Source organism: Sinohyriopsis cumingii, chromosome 1 (assembly GCF_028554795.1).
Source record: "Sinohyriopsis cumingii isolate HCF-2022 chromosome 1, ASM2855479v2, whole genome shotgun sequence".
NCBI classification, from domain to species: Eukaryota; Metazoa; Mollusca; class Bivalvia; order Unionida; family Unionidae; genus Sinohyriopsis; species Sinohyriopsis cumingii.
The window spans coordinates 87,216,869-87,243,142 of NC_142961.1; the positions used below are offsets into that span (position 1 = coordinate 87,216,869).

Below are 26,274 nucleotides of genomic sequence, written 5' to 3' on the forward strand. Positions count from 1 at the left end.
TTTTGTTTGTTTTCTTTAATTAAGTAGTTTGGGGGGTAACTTGTATAGGTTGTGATGTGATATGATGTGATTTTGATTTTTAACGTAGCTTTAACAATTTTTCAGTCATATCGCTATGATGTCTGCAATGTGGCAGTTTATAGTGATGTCTAGCACTGGGGCATCATGCTGCAGACATGTAGCATGATGTACCACCCAGTCACATTATCCTGATATCAGGCCAACCAGTTCTAACAATAGCCTCTTAATGCTGAACACCAAGCGAGGCAGCTGTTAGTACCATTTTTGTAAGTCTCTGGTATGACTCGGCCAGGGATCGAACCCACGACCTCCCACATCCAAGGTGGACACTCTAACCACTAGGCCATCAGAGTGGTTTGTACTAGTTATGCCTGAGCACTTTCTCATATTGTATTTATTTTTATTTTTTCTATTGTATGTTTTAGGTCCTTTCGGATCTTCTTTTTTTAATTAAAATTATTCATTTTCCACAACTGTCAGTGGCCTAGCAAACAGATGTAATTAATTCTTTTATATTCAAGTGGTGTCTACATCTGAATTATTTGAATACAATATCATCAGATAGAGCAATATTATCACAGCCATTAGTTTGGGTCTTCTCACAATACAATAGAGTAGTGTACCAATTTTCGGTTATATATCGTAATGAAACAGCCACCTGTGCTGCCAAGTTAGTTCTTTGATCTTTACCGCCAAGTGAGGCAGAAATAAACAACAGTATGAACACAGAGATGAAGTTTGAAACACTGGGGAGCTCTTGTGTCCGGTACACATGTATGATAGTAATAATGGTTATCAGGTATTCTTTTGAGTGGATCTGCACATCTGAGAGGCCTGAAAGTCATTATTACCGAAAATCAACAATCATTTCTCATTGATTATAAATTATAGAGCAAGAGTTGTGAGGTTTTCAATGATAATTAATAATTGCAACTTGCCAAAAATATTTGAAATAAAATTTCTTAGCAACAATCTTAACAGATCATAACTTCTGCATTGACAAACATTTGAGGAAAAAATATATAAGAGATCAAGCTTTTTATATTCATTGGCCTACCTCGGAAACTAGCTCTGTTAAAATGAAACAAGACGAATTGATGAAGAAAAAAAAAAAGATTTCTATCGGGTCGAAAGTTCACTTATGGGATGAAGGTCTTGATTATTAGATTCCAATGTCGCATTCCACATTGCTGTTGTAAGAGTGGGATAAATTAAGAAGTGAATCTCTCTCTCTCTCTCTCTCTCTCTCTCTCTCTCTCTCTCTCTCTCTCTCTCTCTCTCTTGTCCATTTCTTTTTCAACTTGATTGTTGAGAGAGAAAGAGAGAGAGACAGATAGAGAAGCAGAGCAAAATGAAGTTTATAATGCAATAGAAATATTGTGAGTTTTTTTAATAAAAATGATAGGCAATGAAGGGATATGTTGGAGTTGACACTTGACACACACATACACCCATAAAATGAATGGTTGGTCCCTTTCAAGCTCGTGCAGTTCTCACTCCTTATGATACAATGTATCACCCAGTATAAGTAAAGGCTCTGTATATGACAGACTCATTGACAAACTTAGCTACTATATAGTTTAAGCTCGATTTAGTGTAACTTTAAAGTTGTTAATGAATGGGATGGCCTTGTCATAGCACTTATACATCAACACGCAATAGTGTCAGCACTTTCATATCAACACATGGTGTATTCCTGCAGAAAATTAATTCTAAAAATTTGGAAAACTCTGTGTATTGCTATTTATTCCTCCACACAAAGCCCTAACAAACTTTATTCTAATTTGGACTATCCCATACATATATACAGTAATCAGCACCACCTGGGTATGGGACAGCTGCCAGACTGTAACTACTTAACAGCCACCATATTGTTGACATCAATGTCCACTGTTGACAATAGACTTTCATGGGCAAATAAATCTGTTTGAATATTTGTTTCACTGATGTTCTGTTACAGTGATGCAGAGCAGTGATCTTCGAGACAACTACATATGCTATCTCCCAGTTATTATTAGCACACGAATTATGATTGGCCTAGATTGGGCATCCGTAGACATCACTGACCTGTGCCATAAAAATATGGTATCCGCACACAGAGCTAGGTGACGTTTGACCATAAATAAATGGTTCCTGCATACACAGCCAGGTGATGTTATCCATAAATATATGGCTTCTGCACTACCAGGGTTAAGCAACCTTGGAGTGACAGTCAAAAGAGTTCATGTATTAATCATTACATTGATTAACCACTACAGGTGAGGCCTGTATGCAAAATATGTCACATGCAGCCTACTCATTAGTGAACCTGTTACAGGTAATATATCATCATTATGTATAGACATTAATATGGAAAATTTACCATTGAATGAACACATTATACAATTTTGTCTCTACATACTGAAGACATATTAAAATAAATAGTAATTACTATTATCTTTTTGTATGATGCAGATTGTTATTCTTTTCTTAAGAAGGCCACAATGGAGAATAGTCCTTGACAAAATGAGCCACCTTCTATAAAATATTATTATTATTATTATTATTATTATTATTATTATTATCATTATTATTATTCCTACTTTGAACTGCCTTGGTCAGAAAGGGCCTTCTGAATAGGGTAGGATGTATATAGGTCTAGCACAGATGAATCAGTGTGAACATAAACACAAATACTTAGCCCAGGTTAGTATAGCATAAAAGGTAGGTCACAGTGACCTTATTTGGTTTTAAGGGCAATGTAGTAAAAGAGATGCATTCGATAATAAAGTTTCATGACTGGTACATAAACAGCACTCAAAAAATTAACTTTAAACACAAAATTTGAACATAGTCATGAAGCATAAAATATAGGTCACAGACAATTCTTTTGGCAAAAAAGTAGTAAAACTTATCAAGCTGCATCCACACCAAATTCATGATATTAGATAGAATAGTATCCATATAATATGCCAAAAAACTTGTGTGGTCCTAAGCTAAATGTAAGAAATTAACCCAAATCACTAAAAACAAAACATCAGGCAAAATAAATCTCTTTTGTTTTAGAAGTGTGACACTGACAGGGATGCATATCATCATTAATTTCATAATTATGGCATGAAAAATCCCAACAAATTAACACAAAACACACAATTTAACAAAGTCAGTGAAGCATAAGTTGCTGACCTACTATTGAACTGAGAGACCAATTTTCATGAGTTTTATAGTATGCATGCCAAAAATAGGTTGTGACATGAGCTAAATGCAACAACTAATCCAGTAAAATGTGTAATATAGGTCACATTAACCTTTTCTTGGTATTGGTGTAGTACTAAGAGAGCTATATAAAATCACCTAGTTTAACATGTACAGCAATAACAGTTAAAATGTCCAATCGAGCCAAAGTCATTGAAATGTGAAATAAGGGTCATATTGACTTACTTTTAAGATGAGAGTGCAGTACTTATCAAGATGTACCCTCTTGCCATATTTCATTATTCCTGGTAATAGCAATATGATACTGTAGATAAAACAGCAATGTGGTCATCAATTAGATGCATAAATATAAGCCAGTAAATTGTTAAATGAAGTGAGGATGATCTCTTGTGATAAAAGTGTGGTAATAATAATGATGCATACAATTATCATATTTGATAATTCTAGCATAAACAGTGCTAATAAGACTAAACCATAGCAGTGAAGCAAGAAATATTAGTTAGTGACCTACTTTAGTGATGAGTGTGCAAAAGAAACCCAAACGAAACCCAAAATCTAAACCATGAATGAACAACTAATGTACATGTTTGTATCAATTTAGCCCCCTCAGCCCCATCCCCTGGGGGTATGTTCTATGAAACCCACTCTAAACTGTTGCCTAGGACCTAGGAAGAAAGAATGGCTGACACTCAATGAGGTGTTCATGTGCAAATGTTTTATCTGTACAGATGCCCACACCAGGGTTGGTACAACAGCTTACCTCTTTGTTGAGGTGGGTTGAAGATTCATCTGTTCAGCAATTCAAATGTTTAGACCAAATGTAAGCTCTCTTTCAATCATGCAGCAGATGTGATGAGAGAGTGTAACTACAAGTTTACTCACTTTTTCCCCAGCAGTAAAGTGGCCCCAGGGTGAAGAAGGCACGCCCTGGTTCAAGGGGGTTGGGGTTCTGTTTGATTGTCATCTCAGTGAGGGGCAGTTGGCGATTGATCCTGTTGAAACCCTCATCCCTCTGCCATTCATCCTTATCTGTAATTCACAAGGCATATACAACATGAACTGTATATCAAGGACACTCTATACAGTGATATCTGTCTATCAAGGACAGTCCATACAGGCTATACAGTTATACTGCTTTATAGGGGAAAGTCATTATAAAATTACACCTTTTCAATACAGTAAAACCTTCTAGAAAGGATGGTAAATAGTGGAACCTGTATTGGAAAATGGAGACAACCAAGTATGAGTCTGTCATGTCTACTGACAAGTCAATACAACACAATCTGACTCATGATGACAGTAAATACATAAAACCTGTCTAATGAGGACAACAAAGTATAGTCTGTCATGTCTACTGACAAGTCAATACAACACAATCTGACTCATTACAACAGTAAATACATTAAAACCTGTCTAATGAGGACAATCAAGTATGAATCTGTCATGTCTAATGACAAGTCAATACGACACAATCTGACTCCTGAAAACAGTAAATACATTAAAATCTGTCAAGTAAGAGTCTGTCATGTCTGCTGATAAGTCAATATGACATGATCTGTCTCTTGAGGACATTCAGCACAATGGTACCTTTCTGTTGAGAACATTAAGTACAGTTAGCATGCATGTCAGTAAACACAGTGAACTATCTATTAAAGACCAAATTCATCCCTTTTCAAAGAAGATATTTTAATTATATTTCTATTTTACATGTACTCATCAAAGAGCTTCTGAAAAACTGATATACTTTAAACGTATACAAATTTCTCTTTTGGGTGCTAACTGAAACAGTACACTTTCATATAGAAAAAACACTCACTAATATGTACCAAAACTGTTATGTGAGAAATACCACTTAACATTTTCTGCTCAAGTACAATGTCCTTTATATGAATGGTTAGGGTAAAGAGGTGGTAGCTTCATGAAAAATATGTAATATTTTAGTTACTTCATACAAGGATACTTAAAAATATGCTCTTTTCATTCCTGCATATTTGGATTCTATTGTGCAAAATATTTTCATAATACAGCATAGAAAAGACTGAACTAGTGAGAAATGATCCATTCTTATTGGTGTTGTTAGTATATAAGTGAGGCCATTCCATAGATAATTTTGGTATTTTGCAGCCAAACAAATGAAACATCTGTGGCCAATGATGATAAATTAAGTGCACTTCACTTAAAACTAGCATCACTAATTTACCATGGTATCATCTCTACTTGCTTATACATAAAGTCCAATCAAAAACAACACAGATTTTCATCTGCCAGCACATAAAATGCTTGCAGATCAGGTCTATGCAATTTGTTCTACTGATTACTCCAAACAAACAACACAGATCCAGATCCGCCAGTGTATTATGAGATGGAAGATGGTTGCAAATAAAGTCATATCATTGTTAAAGTTTCTGTAAATATCAGATTTTATAGTCCTGTAAACCAAAGCGGGTAAAATAATCTGTCAACTCAATGTAACGAAACATTTCTTTTCATGACAAAATTATCAGGAAACATTTAATAAGAATCTGGGTTTAGGATGAACTGTTTTATCCTACAACCAAATAAGTAAGATGTTCTGATTGAAAATTCTTCTACAAAGACATCAAATTACACAAATCAAATGATGCTGAAAGAAACAAATATATTATAAACACTCTGATTTCAATTACAGGGACTCCTAAATAACAAGTTTTAACAACTATACTGAAACAGAGAAACAGAGAATAATGATGATAGGTACTCTGATTTCAATTATAGAGACTCCTAAATAACAAGTTTTAACAACTATACTGAAATAGAGAAACAGAAAATAATGATGATAGGTACTCTGACATGCCATAATACTTGTCTACTTTACCTGCATCACAGTTACATTTTTGACAGGCATTAGACAATGAACAAATGCAGTGGCCGCCATGCTTGTCACTGGTTCCTAAATATTCCACTATCTCGCCATTGGCAGCCTTGAACCAAGTAAGGGTACCAAGTCTAAAAATAATAAAAATATACATCTATTATTTTTATTAAAAATATATCTTGAAAATAAAGATTTCTTCAATTAAGTATTACCATTTCTCACGTTCCAACAAGCGTATGTTTGTTTTCCAGTGTACAGTGGGAAAGAGCTATATCCTTTATCATGTGACTGCTGTTTGTCATCACATTATCTTCTACTGCAATTTACTGAACAAACTGGAAATAACCAAGTTACCATCACCACTTGAAGATTCATTCACAAAAATAAAGATAAACATGAACTGCAAATTATTTACATACTTAAATATTCAGTAATTGAAGTTAATGTCCCCCAAACAGGATTTTTTGGGATTGATTCCCTGAGCTACAGCTGGAGTAGATTCTCAACTTCCAAGTCGAAAAAGACATTGTTGTTATTGTAATTATTATGTTAAATTCTTCTCACTATTATTTATGAAAGGATTAATGATCAATTGAGGACTACCAATATATTATTCTTTTTTGTTTCGTTTAATTTTAAGGATGACAGAGGACATGATTTCTTACAAGTTATCTGCAGTACACAATCTGGATTCTGTATTTTGTATTGCCATTAACTCAACAGTCTCAACTGTTGTTCTTTGAATATTCATGTGAATTTAAAGATTATTTGAAGTTTAAAGTTTCAGCATAACCATAACTTTTTACAATGGAAACTTCAATGGATGCTTTTTTTCTGTTTTAAAGTTATAGTTATTCGCATAAAGCCAAGGTGACTGCAACAACATTTTTTTCTTCTTCAGGAATGTGAGAAAAATAATCATGCATTATGCATTGGAGTTGGATAAGAAAATTCCATTCAAAGGGAACAGAATTTTGTGTCAGACACTTGGGGCTCTTGTGTCTGATGTAAATTTATACCGTGCTGTGGCAATTTCCTAGTTTACACCCATACTTTTCAAGGGTTCTAATACTTTTTCACAGGTATTTTGTTCACAAAGCAGCTGTTGAAGACAGAATAATTTAGACATATCTAAAACAAGAGACCACAGTGGGAGTAATATCACTCCTGGAGCTTACAGATAAACTTAACATGTGACTATTTCACTAATCAGTCTCATGTAGGGTTGTAAGAACGCAACCTATTTAAACTATCTCCCAAACTTTATATCATGTAAATTTGACCTATTTAACTATAGTCTGATAGATTTATTTACTATGATAAAAGAATAATTAATATGCACAGTCTCTTGCTCATAACTAAACTCATCCACTATCTCAATGATATAAACACATTTACAAAGTTTTATTGAAATCAGATGAGAAATATAGTCTCTAGGCCTAGAAGGGTAACAAGCTCAACCAATCCAATGCAAGGTATCTCATCACAATTTGTGCAAATTTAATTTATTACAGAACCTGTCAATGGCAAAATTAATATAAGCTTATTTACGAAGTTAGAGAAAAATCTGATTGGAATTCAGTCTCCAGAGTGGTGGCAAGTTTAGCCAATCTGATGCAAGATTATCCCATTAATATACATGAATCTTACTCGCAATCAAACTCATCTAACATCTAGATAATAAAGGACTATTTAACAAGAATGATCAATTCTGATGACAGTTATACTGCTAGCAAACTAACAAGCTCAGACAATCAGATGCAAGGTCATGCCAATAATATTTGTCAATTTTATTCATAATCACATTCAACCAAGATCTTGATGGTACAGACCTATTTACCAAGTTTGATCAAAATGCTGTGAATTTTTTTATATTGAAAATGGAGGAAAAAAAAATTAAAGCTCACCTTATAAATATTTATAGTTTTGATCATAATAGAAATCATGATGTCTAAATAAAACTAGGTCAGAAAGAAAAGTATTTCAGGTGGAAAAAAGCTCTGCCAATAATATGCAAAATCACCTTATCAATATGTACAGATCTTGATTATTATCAAACTCTTCCAAGATTTTGAAGATATAAGACCTTATTCCAACTTTGATCAAAATCAAATAAGAATTATGTTTTTGACAATTGTAACAAGCTCAACCAGTCAGTTGGTCAAAATATAAATGGATCTCACACATTATCAAAATTACCCTAGATCTTGATGATACAAGCATATATTTCAAGTCGGAACAAAATCAGATTAGAAATACTGCTTCCAGAGAGGTAACAAGCTCAACCAATCATGTGAATGATTATCCACTTAAAATGCACAGTTAATGCACATTTACTGCTCATTACTGAATTCATAAAAGATCTTGACAAGATAAGCCAATATTCCATGTCTGATCAAAATCTGATCAGAAATATAGCCTCCAAAGTGGAAAAAATCTAAGCCAATCAAATGCAACCTGTGCAGAAATATGGCTTCTGAATAAGTAGAAATCTCAAACAGATACAATATCACTCCATTAGTATGCAACGGATCTCTAAACTTGAACAAGATCTTGGTGACATAAGCATAAATTCCACATCAGATCAAAATTGAATGAGAAATATGACGTTCAGTGTGGTAACCAGATTTGTGTGTGTGTGTGTGATTTGGATTTTTAATGTACCTTTAACAATTTTTCAGTCATACTGCTATGATGTCTGCAGTGTGGCAGTTTATAGTGATGTCTAGCACTGAGTCATCATGCCACAGACATGTAACATGATGTCCCACCCAGTCACATTATTCTAACACCAGGTTGACCAGTCTGAACACTAATCACACTGAGTGCCTAGCGAGGCAGCTGTCTGTACAAGCCAGATGTAAGATCACCTCATTAGTATGCACGGATCTCACTCATTACACGTGTATAAGCACATTTCATGTTTGATAAAATGGATCAGGCATGTGATGTTCCAATTGGTAACAATCTCAGCCAATCTGAAGCAAGATAACCTCATTAATATGCATGGACCTTGCTTATTATTGAACCAGTCCTAGATTTTGATACCATAACTGAGCACATTTTCCAAGTATAATAAAATCTGGATCAGAAATATGTACTCCAGAGTAGTAACAAGCAATAACCAGAGGCTAAGTACTGAAACACAATTGTCATGTACCACCATGAATACCATACTTTGATATGATAACTAGTGTGACCATTGCAACACAGATGCAGAATGATTATTGTACTTACTCAAAAAAATTTAACAAGATCTTAGAGAAAATTTGAATTATGGTATCTTCCAGTCTCTAATGAGTACAAAGATTAACACTAATGAAACTCGTATCATTTTGAAACCCTCCCTTTAACTTTTAAGAACACCAAAGTCTACATGATCCAAGTAATGTGCCAATTCCTTGTCCACAAATGGTGACAATTAGGACTAAATTAATTTGAAATAATAAATGCTGGAAAGTGGAACCTAACTTAATTCTAATTTTATTTTGAAAATAGATTTTAAAGCCAGAAACTATGCATCCGTATGCCATTACACTTGTCACAACATGGCATTACCCATGTCCATCATCATGATTAGGACCAATTGCAATATTTTAAAAAAATTTATTTCATGCTAAAATCTGCCTGTACCTTTCCTGGATCATATGAATTCACATTTAGGAAAGAATGCTTTATAATAAACAGTTTGTGCATAATCTTGGAAATAACTTCAAAATAGCTGCCTTTTCTAGCCAAATTGCAACTTGGCCGCCTTTGTGCTAGGTTTGTTTGTTTTCTTCTGAGATACTGTGAACTACTTTATCTGCATGCAGTCTTTTTGTGTGCAGAATTTACAACAGAATCTATTTGTAAAATTTAGTAGCTGCAAATTTATCATTTAGTTTTTTAAGAACTATGAGCAGTAGATCTAAAAATGTAATTGCTGCAAAATAGTCTGACATCAAGATATTGTGAAATTCACTTGCTGCATAAGAAATGGGATGTAAAAAATGTCAGCCATGACAACTCTTGGTAAACTTGCCTGATTGGTGCCTTTTTACAGTCATACTGCAAGTACTGTTCACACCAGCCTGAAATCTGTGTCAGTTTAACCAGCTGCTCACGATCCATACCTCTTTAATTATACAAAAATACTATGGTTGAATAACAATAGCAAAAAGTAACAAAAGACAAAACTGGGTACAAGAAATCTCACAATTAAGATAAAATCAAGGATAAAAAGTTTACAAATTGAATATAAGCTGCACAACTCCATAATATATTGTTAATTATTCATTATTAATTATTATTATTAATTATTATTATTATTATTATTATTATTATTATTATTATTACCTTATATTAATCATAGCTTTCAATAATAACAATTTCTTCTGAATACAATTTAAGTAGCTATTTCTTTCCATTTATGTAAATCAATCTTGTCAAGATTTATTTTATTTGTTGATAAAAGCTGGTTTGATTATACTATCCTCTCAAAAAAGTTTATCAGTCACACTTAAATCCTTCTAGCTTTCAAAAGTTTATCAGAAGCAAAAGATTCATTATAGAACTTCATTTACTACTCACTTATAAGAAGAATTGAACTGCAAATGGCAACAGACCAAGATCTACCATCATATAATGCACTGGCAGATCTGGGTCTGTGCAGTTTGCTAGATGTAATCAGTAGAACATAGACCCTGGTCTGCAGGTGTGTTATGCTATGACAGATTAGGGTCTTTGTTGTTCTGAGTTTGACTTGACTTGTGAGTATATATGACACTTGACAAAATTTCAAATTCTGTGATGACTAAATGTCATCTCTCTAAGCTCCAAAACCTCTTTGTATCTCACTCTGAAATCTTGACAAAAGGACAGAAAATGTTGTCATGTATCTCACTCTAAAGTCTTGACAAAAAGAACAGTAAAAAGTTGTCATGTATCTCACTCTCAAATCTTGACAAAAAATGACAGTAAAAAGTTGTCATGCATATCAATCTCAAATCTTGACTAAAGGACAGTAAAATGTTGTCATGTATCTCACTCTCAAATCTTGACAAAAGGACAGTAAAAAGTTGTCATCCATCTCAATCTCAAATCTTGACAAAAGGACAGTAAAAAGTTGTCATGCATCTCACTCTCAAATCTTGACAAAATGACAGTAAAAAGTTGTCATCCATCTCAATCTCAAATCTTGACAAAAGGACAGTAAAAAGTTGTCATGCATCTCACTCTCAAATCTTGACAAAATGACAGTAAAACGTTGTCATGCATTCACTCTCAAATCATGACAAAAGGACAGTAAAAAGATGTCATGCATCTCAGTCTCAACAAGCTAGCTAATGAGAAACTATGTGAGTTAGCACAGTATGACCCAGGATGACATGGTGGTTGGGGTCCACAGAACTTGACTGTGATGTCAGCCAAACCATGTTATAACCAATGAAGTCACTTAGCTGAAGAAAATGATGCAGGTACCCAAAAGAGGCCCCATGTGGTAGAGGGGAGGGTAATAAAAGCTGGCAAAATAATACATGCTTTAGATTAAATGATGACACACAAATATAAAATGCACTTGTACACTGAGAACTTACATTTGTGTAGTACAGTCCATAACCCCTTAAGTACATGCATATAAGTAAGGCCACACATGATAAAATTCATGTATCAGTGACATCCAGTTAGGAAACACAAATAACACATATATAAAATGGGAGTCCTTGTTTGATCTATATCCAATTGACACAAAACAAATCACTATCATATTGTCACCAGTAGCACATGCCTATAGTTGCTTATATGCCCCGCATAGATGTACTTAAATTGGTCTAGATTTTGGTCAGTTGGAGACAGCTATCATCTTGCCAAGGCTACCCAGAGGATGAGGCTATTCATAGGAAAATGAAAACATGTAAACAAATTAAAAAAAATTTAAAAAATCTTTGCGAGATATCCAATCTTCAATTAACTTGATGGCCAGATATCTAAGGTTTAAAAAGATTTTTGGAAATTTTATTTTCATTTATGCCACCATTGGTAAAATGATGGTAAGCATAAACTTTTTGTCTGCGAAAAGGAAACTTTCACGGCACAATAAACATTTTCTAGTCACACTGGAAAATGCAACAATCCATCAGATTTTATTGCTTTTATTCAAGTTTGGTGCTGACTTCCTTTGATGAAAGGTTCTTTGTTTTTATTGAAGATTGTAGTCAGATTTCTTTGATGAAGAGTGCAAGTGTTATTGAAGTTATCATTAAAGGATAACTTTGGAAGACCAAACAAATGCCTGTTTCTTATTGTGGTGTCAACATCAAATAATTGCAGAACATTGACTGAGACTGATTTTTTTCTCATTTGCTTAGTTTTTGTACAGAATGATTGGTGCTTCAAATGTAGTCAGTTTTGTTTTGAACTTTCAGCAAAACTATTTTTTCTTGGTAAACTTTTAAAGAAAAAGGGAATTAGTCATGTTTAGTCAACTGTGGCAGTTGCTGTTCCTGCCTTCAAAGGTTAGTTGAATGTAACTAGTTCTGGTAGGATGACTATTGGAGAGTATCACGGCATACAGTACTCAAGCCAGATGTAAGCGGATTATGACATAACAATTCACTATTAAGATTGCTTGTTGAAATGAACAAAGGATTTGCTTATGTAACAAGGAGATAGATTCCAGTGCATTTTATATCAAATTTGCAGCTTCCTTTCACGCGCCTCTGAATTTCTCCACTACAAACCCATTATACAAGCTTAAACAGCCAACAATGTCACCCCAAAAAATCACCAGATGGTATATTTTGTCACCAATAAGGAAAATAAACTGCAGTTTGTGACATTGGCAAAGCCTAGCATGATCCCTGAATAAACATTTTAAACTGTATTTTTTGTACTTTTAAGATGAACATTTTTTTCATGTAAGAGAAAAATACATGTATATGAAATTTCATGAACCATGCCACAATTGTCTCATACACGATCTCTTCCCCAAAATGATAATAAACTTTTCTCTTGTTATTTTACGTTCTTTTAAGAAAGAATTTTTTTTAGTGCACAAGAAAAATTCATGCATATGAAATTTCACAAGCCATGCCCCAGTCGTGTTATATCAGATTCGTGTTATAACAGAGCATGCTATAGCAGGGTCACACTGTGCCAACAGATAAACTTATCAAATAAAAATGTTTGTGAGGCTGCTACTTTGATGGTAAGGTGATCAAGTAGATAGGGTCTGGTGAACTTAATGAATGCTCACAAGAATATAATATTTTGCTGTTAAATATTGGCATTTTGGTATATTCTGCCCTTGTGCTCTCTTTCAAAATATTATTATCCTTGTATTAAAAATAATTGCCAAAAAAAGCTGTGGCAGATAATACCACACTAGCTGCCCCAATTAGGTGCAGACATAAAACACCCTTAAGCTGCCTCAGTTGACGTCCTTGGTTCTAACCTGTATTCAATGACTTTTCTCATATCTTGTAGCATATACCCTCGAACTGTTGTGTTTAGTTCTAAATTATGTGTGATCATTGTTCTCCCATATTTCTCCTCATTATATTCATATCCCATGATGCACTCCACATATGCAGGTTTAATTGGTCCACTGCCATCAAGGTCAATTAGTCTCACTCCCGACTGATTAACTCCAGCTTGAAAGTAATCTTCACAAGATTGTCTATATTTGGCTGAAAAAAAGAGGCATCAAGTGTTGTACTGATTTATATGGTAAAAAGCTAAGAATATTTTTGGGAATATACACAGGTTACCATGATTATAACTCTCTTTTCCCAATCATTAACAAACCCTTTTCTCGTTCTTTAATCAGACCATTATGGTTCTACCTGCCTACCATACTAGGAGCATATTGAGACCAAGATTAAGGTGTAAAGATGCTGTCGGACAGCAGTGCAAAACAGAGATCACCAAAACAGTTACATGTTGCTCTAATATATTTATGTATATTAAACATGAAATTATAGTCAATTTAGTTCTTTGGGTCAACTTTTTATTTTTTCCTATTTCTTGTTCTAATAAATGTAAATGTCAACAAAACCTGTTCTATAAATGCCAAGTGTTGGTCCCCTTCCCTGACATTCACCGTCTCTCATGCCGTGTATACATTTAATAATCTATTTCCAAAAGAGATTTAATTTAAATTAAGAAAAATTGGTTGTTTGTGTGAGATTGTAAATGGCTGATCAGACCAATTTGTGCTCAGAACTGTCTGTGACACCTTTGGACAGGTGAAACAACTTGGGGATGCTTGATCAACCAAGAATGTACTGCAATTCTGAGATTATTCCTACTCATCCCTATGTAATTCTCCTCAGTTAACAATGTAGCTCCAGTATGTCCAGGTGTAACAATCCTGTGCAAGATCTTCCCATGACTCAAGGTCACTGCTGAAGTGGTTCATGGTTGACTTGACCCAGAGTCCTTGAAGTGATTCTTATGACCTTCCTGAGATAATGTTCCTTCCTTCAGCTTGCCACAGAAAATCTCATTGGGTAATCAGTCATCTGGCATCCTGATGATATGGTCTGTCTATCTCATCTGTGATTTATCAGCAGCTTGTGGTTGGAATGATTGCCCATGTAAGAACCTCACTGTCTGGGACCTTGTCCTGCCATTTTGTCCTCATTAGTTCCTCAGGCAGCCCATGTAAAAATGGTTCAGCTTCTTGTCACCTGCAAGCCATCCAGGTTTCACATACATATAACAGAGTCAGTGACACCAAGGCTTTGAAGACCTTTTTTTTTTTGGCGCACTGATGCCTCTGTGCTCATACACATTTGTGTGTAGTCTGCCAAAGGGCCCACTTGCTTTTGCAATTCTGACATTGGATTTGTTAGCGATGTGGGCTGCATGCAACAGTGTACTGCTGAGGTAGGTGAACTTGTCCACTGGCAGGAGAGTCTGACCATTCACCATGCAGGTTGGTGCATGTCCTCTGTCTTCTTGATACTGATTGTGGGACCAAAATTGTCACAAGATGAGGCTGTTTTCCATACTCTTTTGTAGACTTGGATTTGGCATTCAGGGAACAATCATCAGCAAACACGAGATGCATACCTGCCATAACACACACTGTCATGAAAACATGATTTTTTTTGCCCACAACAACTGACATGGTCTTGTTTCAAAGAACATGATTTTTAGTAATTATAACAGAAAACAAATCATCACTTTAGTCTATGCCATAACATGTAGCATATAAACAGTAAAAAGTCCTGATTAGAGCTCATGTAAAACTACCCTGGAGGTAGCGTATACAACAATAGAAAGGCAAGGTATAAAAAAAAACACCATTTCATGTCTTACTTAACTGACTGACAATAGTTAGGGTGGTGTGTTAATTCCTTTGAAGATTACTGTTGGGGACCCCATTGTGCTAATCTGCATAGGTATATTTAAAAAAGTTGAACAACCCAATTCATTTTAAATTATATGTACATCAAAGCAGTGCAAGAAGTGTGTTGAAAAACAAAAGTTATTACATATCACTGCTTCGAATGAGAATGTTTAAGCCATATGTACTGATAGTAAAGATTATTTACAAGTTTGTAAACAGTGGCAATGTTTCTTTGAAGTTGAATTTTACTCCATATATAAAAAGCAAAGCATGATTTTTTCACCTGCTGGAACAGAGTTCAGGTTTGAATAATTTCTGAAGGCAATTCAGTAAGCAATATGATGTCAGCAAAGCCCAACAAAAACAAATTTCATAAGTCCAGGTTGACATAGTTTTACTTTGAGAAAAGCACAGAGGCAAGGAGTGGGGTTTTTAATTCTATGCACATGCTACAAAGTAACATATCTACATAAGTCATTATGGAGTATAGTGTCCATTAAAATAGGAGCACCACCGGTATGTAATATATTCAACACACCGAAATGAACCTTCAGATTCATTCTCTATTTGTTCTCTTTATCTTGTTAAAGTACTAACTATTACTGAAATGATCTTTGGACAAGAATACCAAATTTGGTCAAAATTTTTCGTGTGTTTAAAAAGTGTAACTTAGCAATTGTTGATGTAAGCATGCGCAGACAATGGATGATGCATGATGGCAATGGGAAATGCGATAAGCTCAGGTGACCTTTCAGCTAGGTGAGCTAAAATGGACAATTTAATTACATTCTGCACTTTTACAATTATAAAATACCTTGTACAAGTAGTTGCAGGAGTGATTTTGTTACAACTTAACAATTCTTCTATGGATCTTGATTCACAATTCTTTAAATGTTATCCCAAGTTGAACCAAAATTCATTATGTGCAGTAGCTCCACAGAGCAATTCATGAGTCTTTACTGACTTTATCCTTCAAACTATAAATAAAAGACTGTCTATGAGGCTTTTCAATCACCTGACATGCTATGAGTGAACTTACGAAAATGACATGCTTTCCCCGTGTACGGCGTATTTGTGCAGTCACAAGTAACTCCATTCCAGTCAGACAGACATCGACCACCATGTTCACACATATCATTTTCCTCACAGTAGTTCACAATATGGCAGCCGTCTAACTTCAGTCCATTAACTCCTTCAGATTCCATCATATCAAGTGGATCCTGAGCCTGTTTCTGAACCACAAGTCCTCTAATGCACCCAACAAATCCTTCAGCTATCAATTAAACATGGCTTCTTATTATATTTGCATGTGTTCTATACAAAATTAGGAACAAAATATAAAATATACTACTTCCTCCTTATCAAGCTGTACACAGAAATCAAATATTTTACCCATGGAATATGTGTAGATGAAGGGCTGTAGAGAGCAATCACAGGCCCTGAGGTAAGAAACACCCGGGCCTCTCCTAGTTCTTGTTTTTAAAAAAAAATTCTCTTATAAAATTAAAAAGTGTTATTTGACCAAGGCCCCCTTACATGCCTCAGGCCCTGGGGATATATCCTGGTTGCCCCCACCTCTTGCCAGCCCTGTGTAGATGCTGTCTAATGAGATGTATTCTACAAATGTTGCAAGAAAACAATGCATACAAATGCAAAAATTGGGTTTTGAACAATTTGAACTTACATTATAATTGGTCCTCATTATCCAAGTACAACAAAATAAAATGGTATAAATTAACTAGCAATAAAACAAAATTTAACCAAATCGAATGAATGAGACTCAGAACAATGCCCAAGTTACAAGAGGGTGGGGCACAACACTAAGGGAGCATTATAACAAGAGACCACTGTACTGGAATGTCCTGCACAGATAAATAAAAAGGTACAGGTTTATCTTGCATCTCTAATTTAAGAAAACAGGGAAATTGTTTGAGCTGTAGAGGTAAAGTTAAAAGATGTTTCAAGCTGATCAACATGCAAATCACTATAAGAGAGAATAATTATTTAGGTTTCTTATGCAAAGTATTTTAATAAAATATTACATAAATGATAATTTTAAATACAACCTCCTGAAATGGTTAAGGGGAAATTAAATAATTAAAAGAGATATCAAAGCAAAGGTATTATTATTATTATTATTACTATTGTTATTATCATTATTATTATCATCATCATTATTATTATTATTATTATTATTATTATTATTATTATTATTATAAGCATATACAGAAGAAGGCAAGGCTAATTGATATAACAGTATCACAAATGCCTGCAGACTCTAGACTTTAGAATAAGCCTAACACAATGCTCTTCTGCATGTAGTAAGAGCAGTCAATAATAATATAATAATAATAATAACAATAATGATAATAACAATAAAGACTTTCTTTAATGAGGGTGACACAACTATTTGCATGGAACAAATCCTCCTTGTGGACCTACTATTATCTGCATAATTACATGCAAAGTACATAGCTGCACACACAATAAAGAAAGAAACACACCTTTCTTGATTCTTTCATGAGAAGAAATTTGAATGCAACCTTGATGTTCCATCTACAAAATTCTTGGATTTTTAAAAAGGAGTTCAGTTTATAATACAAAAGACTTTTACTCATTTTTAGCTCGAACTTTGTTCTACTTGTCATTTTTTGCATACCTAAACTTACTCTGCACTGTATAGCCATGATTGTGCTGATATGCTTTTAAATCCTATACATGCAACTCTTTTTATTTTGTGACTCTTTATTTTTCATCCACCTACTTTCTCTACATTGGTACACAGTGTACATGTTTATTTTTCATCCACCTACTTTCTCTACATTGGTACACAGTGTACATGTTTCTTCTTCTGTTTTTGAGACTGAGTTTTACATCATGTGGGAAGGTGAACATCATTTAAAGCTATGCTGCCATCCTAGATTACATCTAGTTATCTTTGCTTTTTAAAGATCTTGGTGAATTATTGTATTTTAACCAAAATGGAATTGAAAGATATAAATGTCTTGAACATTACTTTAACTGTTCACTAATGTTCATTTCAATCAAATGATCAGGTAACTAGCCCATTGCAGACAAAATCATACAATTACGCACAACATCAATGACAGATATCTGTTACAATCTGCACAATGCGTACACAGCATTAACTGGGCAGTATAAATAATAGTTCTACTAATCCATAGGAAAAGTACTGGGTACTACATAACTCTTTTTACTAGTGGCATTGGTAGCCCATTAGAAAATGTAGCAGGGCATGTAAGCTGTATTAGCAACTGATGAGTGTAACTGATGTAGTCTTCTGAGATGAGAAGAACAAGTTTTCTTTACAATTTTCAATCACAAATTACACTCTAACTTTCATATCAATTAAAATGAAAAAATCTAATTTTCTCATAATTTCACACCTTTAACTTGAGCATTAATTCATTTTCTTGATAGCCATATTTTCTGATGACATGGAAGAGTAAATTTTACCTTCCTATCAGAATTACAGATTCTCTATTACAAGATCTAGTATGAACTGCCCAAAAACTGGTGCAGTTTTTAAATACCTGTCCAGGCTTTAAATCTGTTACGTCTTAGGCTGGAGCCGATAACAATTTTTCCAAAGATCTCTAAATTTCTGTGGTACTGTGGAGTAGCCACTGTCATCCCATCTACTTTCAGGCTGGCTTCTCTGGAATTATACAGGTTTTTTAAATGATGACTTTTTCAATACAAGTTGGCCTACTGGTCAACTGGTCAGCTTGTCCTAATACCAATTAGCATACTGGTATATAAAAAAATGCAAAACACTGCAGGATTAGACACATGATATCTCCTAGATTCATTAGGAGTCTCTCTGATTCAGACTCTAACATTTGGCAAAACAAAGTCTGAATAACTGTAAATCTCCTTGAAGCTAATCAAGAATTTCCTGTTAAATTTTCTGTAAATTTTGGAAAATTCTACTGAAAATGGAGGCACATTCTCCCTTACAAATATTCCATAAGCATGGAATGTAAGCCAGGAATGTCATTTTAGGTAAATACATCATAATGTGATGTTGCAATAGGTAACACTAGAAATGATTGATTGAATTTCTAGCTAAAATAATGCAATTTTCAAAAGACTGAGAGTAAATGTGTACTCAGCTCAATTAAAGTTTATCAAACACAATGAATGAGTTTAATTCATGCAAGGATAGCAAAAGAGGGAAATTCTTCAACTAGTTTCATAAATTTTATTTAAGATGAACAGAGTACTCATCAGTGCTCCAAGTACCTATGCAGCTTTAGCAGCCACAGGGTAACCTACCTGAAAATTGTAGTGGTCAATGCAAATTTTAGATTGCCAAGCAGTCATTATTTTGTCTTTTTTATAGAAATTAACAGCAGAAATATATTGAGTGGGGAATTAATGCTGTAACATGACAAAAAGTGAAGGGTTTAGTTCATGCAAATTAAAAAATAAGTTAAAAAAGCATAAGGTTACTATTAATGGTATACTTAGAGTGGTGTGACAGAAACGTCAATAATTACCTGTTTCAGCATCAAGCCAGACACTAATATTGACCTTTAGGTGTTCTCTGAAGAATCTTTCTAAATATTACCTTTTCTCAAAGATAAAGATAAAGAGCCTTAACTCTATATACAGCCTTGCCTCAAAGATACAGATAAAGGGCCTTAACTCTATATACTGCCTTGCCTCAAAGATACAGATAAAGGGCTTTAACTCTATATATTGTCTTGAATCAAAGATACAAATAAAGGGCTTTAACTCTATATATTGTCTTACCTCAAAGATACAAATAAAGGGCCTTAATTCTATATACTGCCTTGCCTCAAAGATACAAATAAAGGGCCTTAATGCTATATATTGTCTTACCTCAAAGATACAAATAAAGGGCCTTAATTCTATATACTGCCTTACCTCAAAGATACAAATAAAGGGCTTTAGCTCTATATATTGTCTTACCTCAAAGATACAAATAAAGGGCTTTAGCTCTATATATTGTCTTGAATCAAAGATACCAAATAGAGAAAAAGGGTGGAAAAGTATTTTGTGACAAAAATTCGAAGATAATTTTTGTCTACATATCATAATGTAGAACTGTACAAGCTGGAAAGGGACCGACTGTTTATCATAATAAGGCCTATTCTAGATAATTAAAATTTTCAAACATGTCTCTAAATTTCGGTATGTTGCAAAAATTATTTGGATGATGCAATATTTATGCAGTGTTATTATTCACAAATTTTCTCCATTTAAAATATAAGTCTAATCACATATAGTTCATTGATAAGGAAGCAAAACTAATCATACTGAAAATTATACATAATTATAGATTTACTTTGGTTGGCATAGCAACCAAAAAGTAATGTTAGTGTTTGAAAGGATTAAAAGGCTTTTTAAAATAATATTGTTGGCAGAATCTTTTCTCCAACTAAATACAGCATTCATTTTTTTAAAAGAAATCAATGTTATGGAGCTGTTTTAATTACGAAGGTAAAATACTAATTGTCATGATGTAGAACAATTATATTGGTCATGTTTTAGGGTGAAGAGAATACTGTTTATGTAATGAAGTCAAATTAACGGACAACTAGTTTTCTCATTTGAAATTTTTGGAAGGCAGATGTCTTACTGATTTTTATGTAAACATCTAGAAGCAATTACTGTTGCTTGCAATAATAAATTTGACAAATACAAGTATCTTGATACATGTGACAAATGTAATAACTGACACAAAAATCCATCTGCAGGTTTGTCATTGACTGCAGTGGGTTCTATTTTTTCATCACACCATGTAAAATGAATGAACATAAATTTTTCTTTCAAAATAAAATATATGGTTGATAACATTAGGATTTCATTTATGGATTTAACGACTTGTAGAGTTATTTCTAGAATCGTAATACCGGTACATAAAATTTTATTTTTGCCACCTTCACTTTTAAATCTTATGTATGTCTTAACTTTCCTTTACTATCTATAAACATGCAAACTGAATGTACATTAATAGTATGGGATACATTATGTCTTTGATTTTTTTTAATAGCTTTTACAATTAACGCCTTCTTTAATATATGACAGAACTTCTATTTTTCAAATATCTTTCTTTACAACTCAAGTAGGGGCCCCAAGTGGCCGAGTGGTCTAAAGCGCTCTCCGTTACGGATCACTGCCATCTCACCTCTGTCTGCGGCGGTTCGAGTCTAGGATTCAGCCAATGTGGGTATGTGAGAAAGCTTGCCAGTAGCTTCTCATGGGTCGGTGGTTCTTTCCAGGGTTTTCCCAGGTTCTTCCTCCACCATTAACACTGGCCGCCATGTATAACCTATCGTGTGCTGAAAAATGGTGTTAAGCCCCAAAACAACAACAACGAAACAACAACAACTCAAGTTGTTTAAAAATCTTACTTTTAATACATCTTCTAATGTTCAACTAGTTTGAGCACAACTGTCAATGACCTACCAAACAGATGTAATATCATCAGGGAAAGCAATATTATCAGTCACTGGTTTGGGTCTTCTCTAGACGTAGTAGTGTACTATTTTTTGATTACATATGAAACATCAGCTGAGAAATGCCAATGTGTTACCACGCCAAATTAGCTGTTTGATCTTTACCTCCAAGTGAGGCAGAAATAAACAACAGTATGAACTCTGATGCGAGTTTGCAACACTGGACGGAAGCTTTTGTGTCCAGTACACATGTATGATAGTGGCATTGGTTGTCAAGTATTGTTTTGAGTGGAGCTGTATATTTAAGAGGCCTGAAAGTCATTATTACCAAAAATTAACATAATTATTTCTCATTGATTATAAATTGTAGAGCAATAGTTGTGAGGTTTTCAATGATAATTAGTACACTGTAATTGCAAAGTGCCAAAAATATTTTAAATAAAATAGATTACTCAGCAACAATCTTAACATACTATATAACTTCTGCATTATCAAATGTTTGAGAAAAACAAAAAAGAACAAGCTTTATATGTTCATTTTCCTACCTCTGAAACTTGCTCTGTAAAAAGGAAACAAAATGAAATGAAACTGATGAGAAAACAAAAAGAAAAAGAAAGATTTTCACTATGTTGAAAGTTCAGCTCTTGTGTGAAGGTCTTGATTATTAGACTCCCAGGTCACATTTCACATTACTGTCCATTTCCTTTTCAACTTGAGTGTTGAGAGACAGACTGAGACAGAGAGAGAGAGAGCAAAATGAACTTTATAACACAAGAAGAGTATTGTACTTTTATTTTTTAAAAACCTAAAAAAAAATAATAACTTCAAAAATCAGATAGACATGGAAAAGAATACCTCGGTGTCAAAACCTGACACATCTCTGATAAATGGTTGGTCCCTTTCCAGATATAAGAAAATTGGGATGAGATTTTAATTTTAAAGATATATATACATGTGTATATGTGTGAGTGTATATATATATATATATATGGCAAACAAGCGATGACAAAGGATGTATGACTGACAGGATATGGATATTGATGACCCTGCAAATATGAAACAATTAAAGAAAGTTTTTTTTCAAAATTCAATGGGCAAAGTTGCAAGTCTAAAATAGACACATCAGAAAATGCTTAAGCACACAAACACACACACACATGCACACATGCATGCATGCATGCACACATGTAAGGCACACATGCATGCATGCTTATATACAAGGATAGAATATATGTCAATAAGCTAAAACAATCTTTTTGTGATTTTGTAATGGACAGATGAATAGAGCTGTATGTAATATAATGAAACAAATGGATATGGAGAAAAACTTTCCATAGAATATGGGAGTTGGGATATACAAAGAAAATTATATACATAACTCAAAAAAATGAAGATCTCTTATTCTGTCATTGTGTAAACAATTAAAGTAATATGTAAAAATTCACCTGTATTTGAAGGTGACTTGGAGGGAGTGCCAGTCATTGTTGTTAACATAGCAAGGAATGGTTAGATTCTCATTTTTGTCACTTGTCTTGGTGGAAGGCACAAACAATAACATGGGACGGCCCTGATAAACCCACACCTGCAAAAAAAAAATCATCATAACAGTCATAAATATTTACAAGGGTACTCTGTTCCTTTGAGCATTTCAAGTTTGATAAAATTATGCAAATATTTTACGTTGTGAAAAATAATTAATCTAATTTTTGTAATTAAAAAAAAAGTACACATGTGGATCATTTTACATACAGTAACATGGAGTAGCTCATATTTCTGCAGGGTAACCTTGAATTACTCAGTCGTAATGTGCAGAAAATAAATGTAAACTATATTTGAATTCTGAAACATGTTAAACAATGCAAGAGTCCCTTGAGGGGACTGACACTCAAATGTCTGAAAGGAATTTGCAAGATCACAAGAGAATACTGTTTCTTCTTTTTTACTGTTGAATGTTGAAACCACTTCTGATATTCTTGAGTGATAAAAACAATAAAATCAAGATGGCTGTCATGGTGGCCATATTGAACACGTGATTTTCATGTAGGATCAACTAGACATCATGAAAAGTATTTTGTGAAAACTTCACGTTGATATGACCATTCATTCAGAATGAGAAGCAATAACAAGATTTTAAAGATGGTGGTGGCCATATTGAATGACAGATCAGCAACATTTTCATTCAAGACCCACAGGACATCTTAAGAAGCCATCTGATGAAAGCTCCATGTTGATATGTCTCTCTGTTCAGCAATATCATTATTTTTATGATGGCTTACATAGGAGTTATAATGGATGTCACATACCATATTTACTGTTTTATCATGGGACAAGATAACATGATTTATTTCCTTACCTTTTGTTACCAAGATCAATCATATTTCCCAGAGCTTATGGACACGAACAAATTGTGTTGAATTTGACTCTCCCTGCTCCAACATGTTAGAATAAAGTAGGTAAATAGAATGCTTATTTGATAACACACTGAAAGAAACCAGCCTTATTTATTTTAAGATTTTGTTTTTCATATGCAATATATGTGCAAAAGAAACCAGTAGCCTAAATCCTACACTGTGATGAAGCATGTACATCCATAGTGTCTATCATTTATATTGAGTAAAAACATTGACATGTTGTTTATTGATGTGACAATTTACAAAAAAATTGTGTTTGGTTCTCCTCAAGTGTTTCAACATGTTAACAAACTGAAAACTCGATCCAACAAAATCACATACAAGACCAGGGAAAGGGACGGAGAATAAAACAATTGCTTTCACAGCACCTGAAATTCACACATGAAATGGTGTATGGTGCAAAATAACCAAGAGTATATTATATCTAGGTTAACAATATAACAATACTTCATGATAAAAGTTATTAAATACATAAGACAATACTTTTGCTAGTATGGGTTACAAAAGTATTCTTAAAGATAATGCTGTGCATGCTTTTGTACAAAGCAGACATCAATGCCTGCTTATATCAATTATGATAACAAGGTGGTAAACAATAAAAGCTTGGGTGGTGACTAAGAAAATCCTGGTAGAGAGAAATAAACCTATTGTTTCAACTTGGGCTATCAATTGCTCACTTTATATATCTTTAAAATATGCCAATATTTTATATACAAAGTATGCTGACTTAGGGAAGCCAACCATATTTTTCTTTTTTTCTTTTTACCAGTATTCACAGGAATTTAGACAATAAAATTGAACCAATGGAAAAGTTGGACTGTAAGTGACACTGTCACCATACATTCTGTGAATTCTACTAAAGCATATGCCACAAATGAATAGGTTTTGCAGCATGATCACAGGAAGTTCAAATAAACTATTAAAAGAATATAGGACTAATTAGCACTGAACTAGTATCAAATTCACTGCTCAGTCAAAGGGCTGAGAAAACAAAGCAAGTGCTGCCATAACAAGCTAAGGGCTTTGTGCTGGCAGATAACAAAGGAAATACTACTTGGGAATCAGACTGGACTTACTAAAAAGGCAAATATAAATCAAATCAGAATTTTAATTGCATCAAACACAGCAAAACACAAAATATAATACAAATACGAATTGTTCTGACTTGCACAAAAATGGAAGCAATATACTTACTAGTAAACGACCGAGGGTAAACAACATTGATGAACACTCCATGATGCCGCAAATAATATTAATTTTAATATTTTAAATTATTAAAATCCAGATAATCATAGATATTAGTATTGTGTAATGAATACCATAATTAAATGCTGTGCATACTATGGTCAAAATCCATTTCTTGATGGGAATAGGGACATAGTAACATACAAAATGTTTAATTTTAAAATAGTTTGTACATACTGCAAATATCTGTTTCTAATAGTACTCCTAGATTTACAAAAGTTTGTTCTTCAAATGTACGCAGTTAGGAAGAAGGGTGTGAAAAACACTGAAGTTTTTTAATTTTATTAGTGTTAATGCATTCTCAGAGATGAAATTTTAAAAATATTTCATTTTTATATATTACAGGTAATACTCTTATTAACCATTATGCCAGCTAAGCATCAATATTATGATTGAAAAAGTGTCCCAAAACTTATGACTCAAAAACCACGATCTGTTCAAGAACATACACCACTCCCTCAATAACTCACGCCCTGATAACTCGCAAACCTGCTTATAATATGGGGTCAGGTGTGAATCCCATTTTTTAAAACCAGAAAGAAAAAAAGTGATCCCTATTTCTTAAAACTTGAATAGAAGCAGGATCAAAATTGGTAACTAAAACGTTGATATATTGCTTGTTTTATAGTCAAAAACGGTAGATAGAACCTCAAAATTTTAATCAACATTTTAAAATTATCAACTTTTAATAAGATTCTTTATACACCATCATTAAAGATATTCAAGGAAATTTAAATCAATTAAAATGTCAGGCCTAGTGTA

The 26,274-nt window shown here is 33.7% G+C and overlaps 1 protein-coding gene across 1 annotated transcript in view; it reads right to left on the minus strand.

Annotated features, from left to right (window-relative positions):
- Positions 1–26,274, minus strand: part of LOC149807292 (axotactin-like) — a 228,898-nt gene that overhangs the window by 93,232 nt on the left and 109,392 nt on the right. The window contains exons 9-15 of the mRNA XM_089964906.1: positions 23,302–23,438; positions 18,962–19,086; positions 16,447–16,680; positions 13,506–13,740; positions 10,095–10,187; positions 6,071–6,201; positions 4,099–4,245 (exon numbers count right to left, since the gene is read on the minus strand). Of these exons, the coding sequence (XP_089821032.1) occupies positions 4,099–4,245; positions 6,071–6,201; positions 10,095–10,187; positions 13,506–13,740; positions 16,447–16,680; positions 18,962–19,086; positions 23,302–23,438 (1,102 nt within the window). The remainder of the gene's footprint in view (positions 1–4,098; positions 4,246–6,070; positions 6,202–10,094; positions 10,188–13,505; positions 13,741–16,446; positions 16,681–18,961; positions 19,087–23,301; positions 23,439–26,274) is intronic.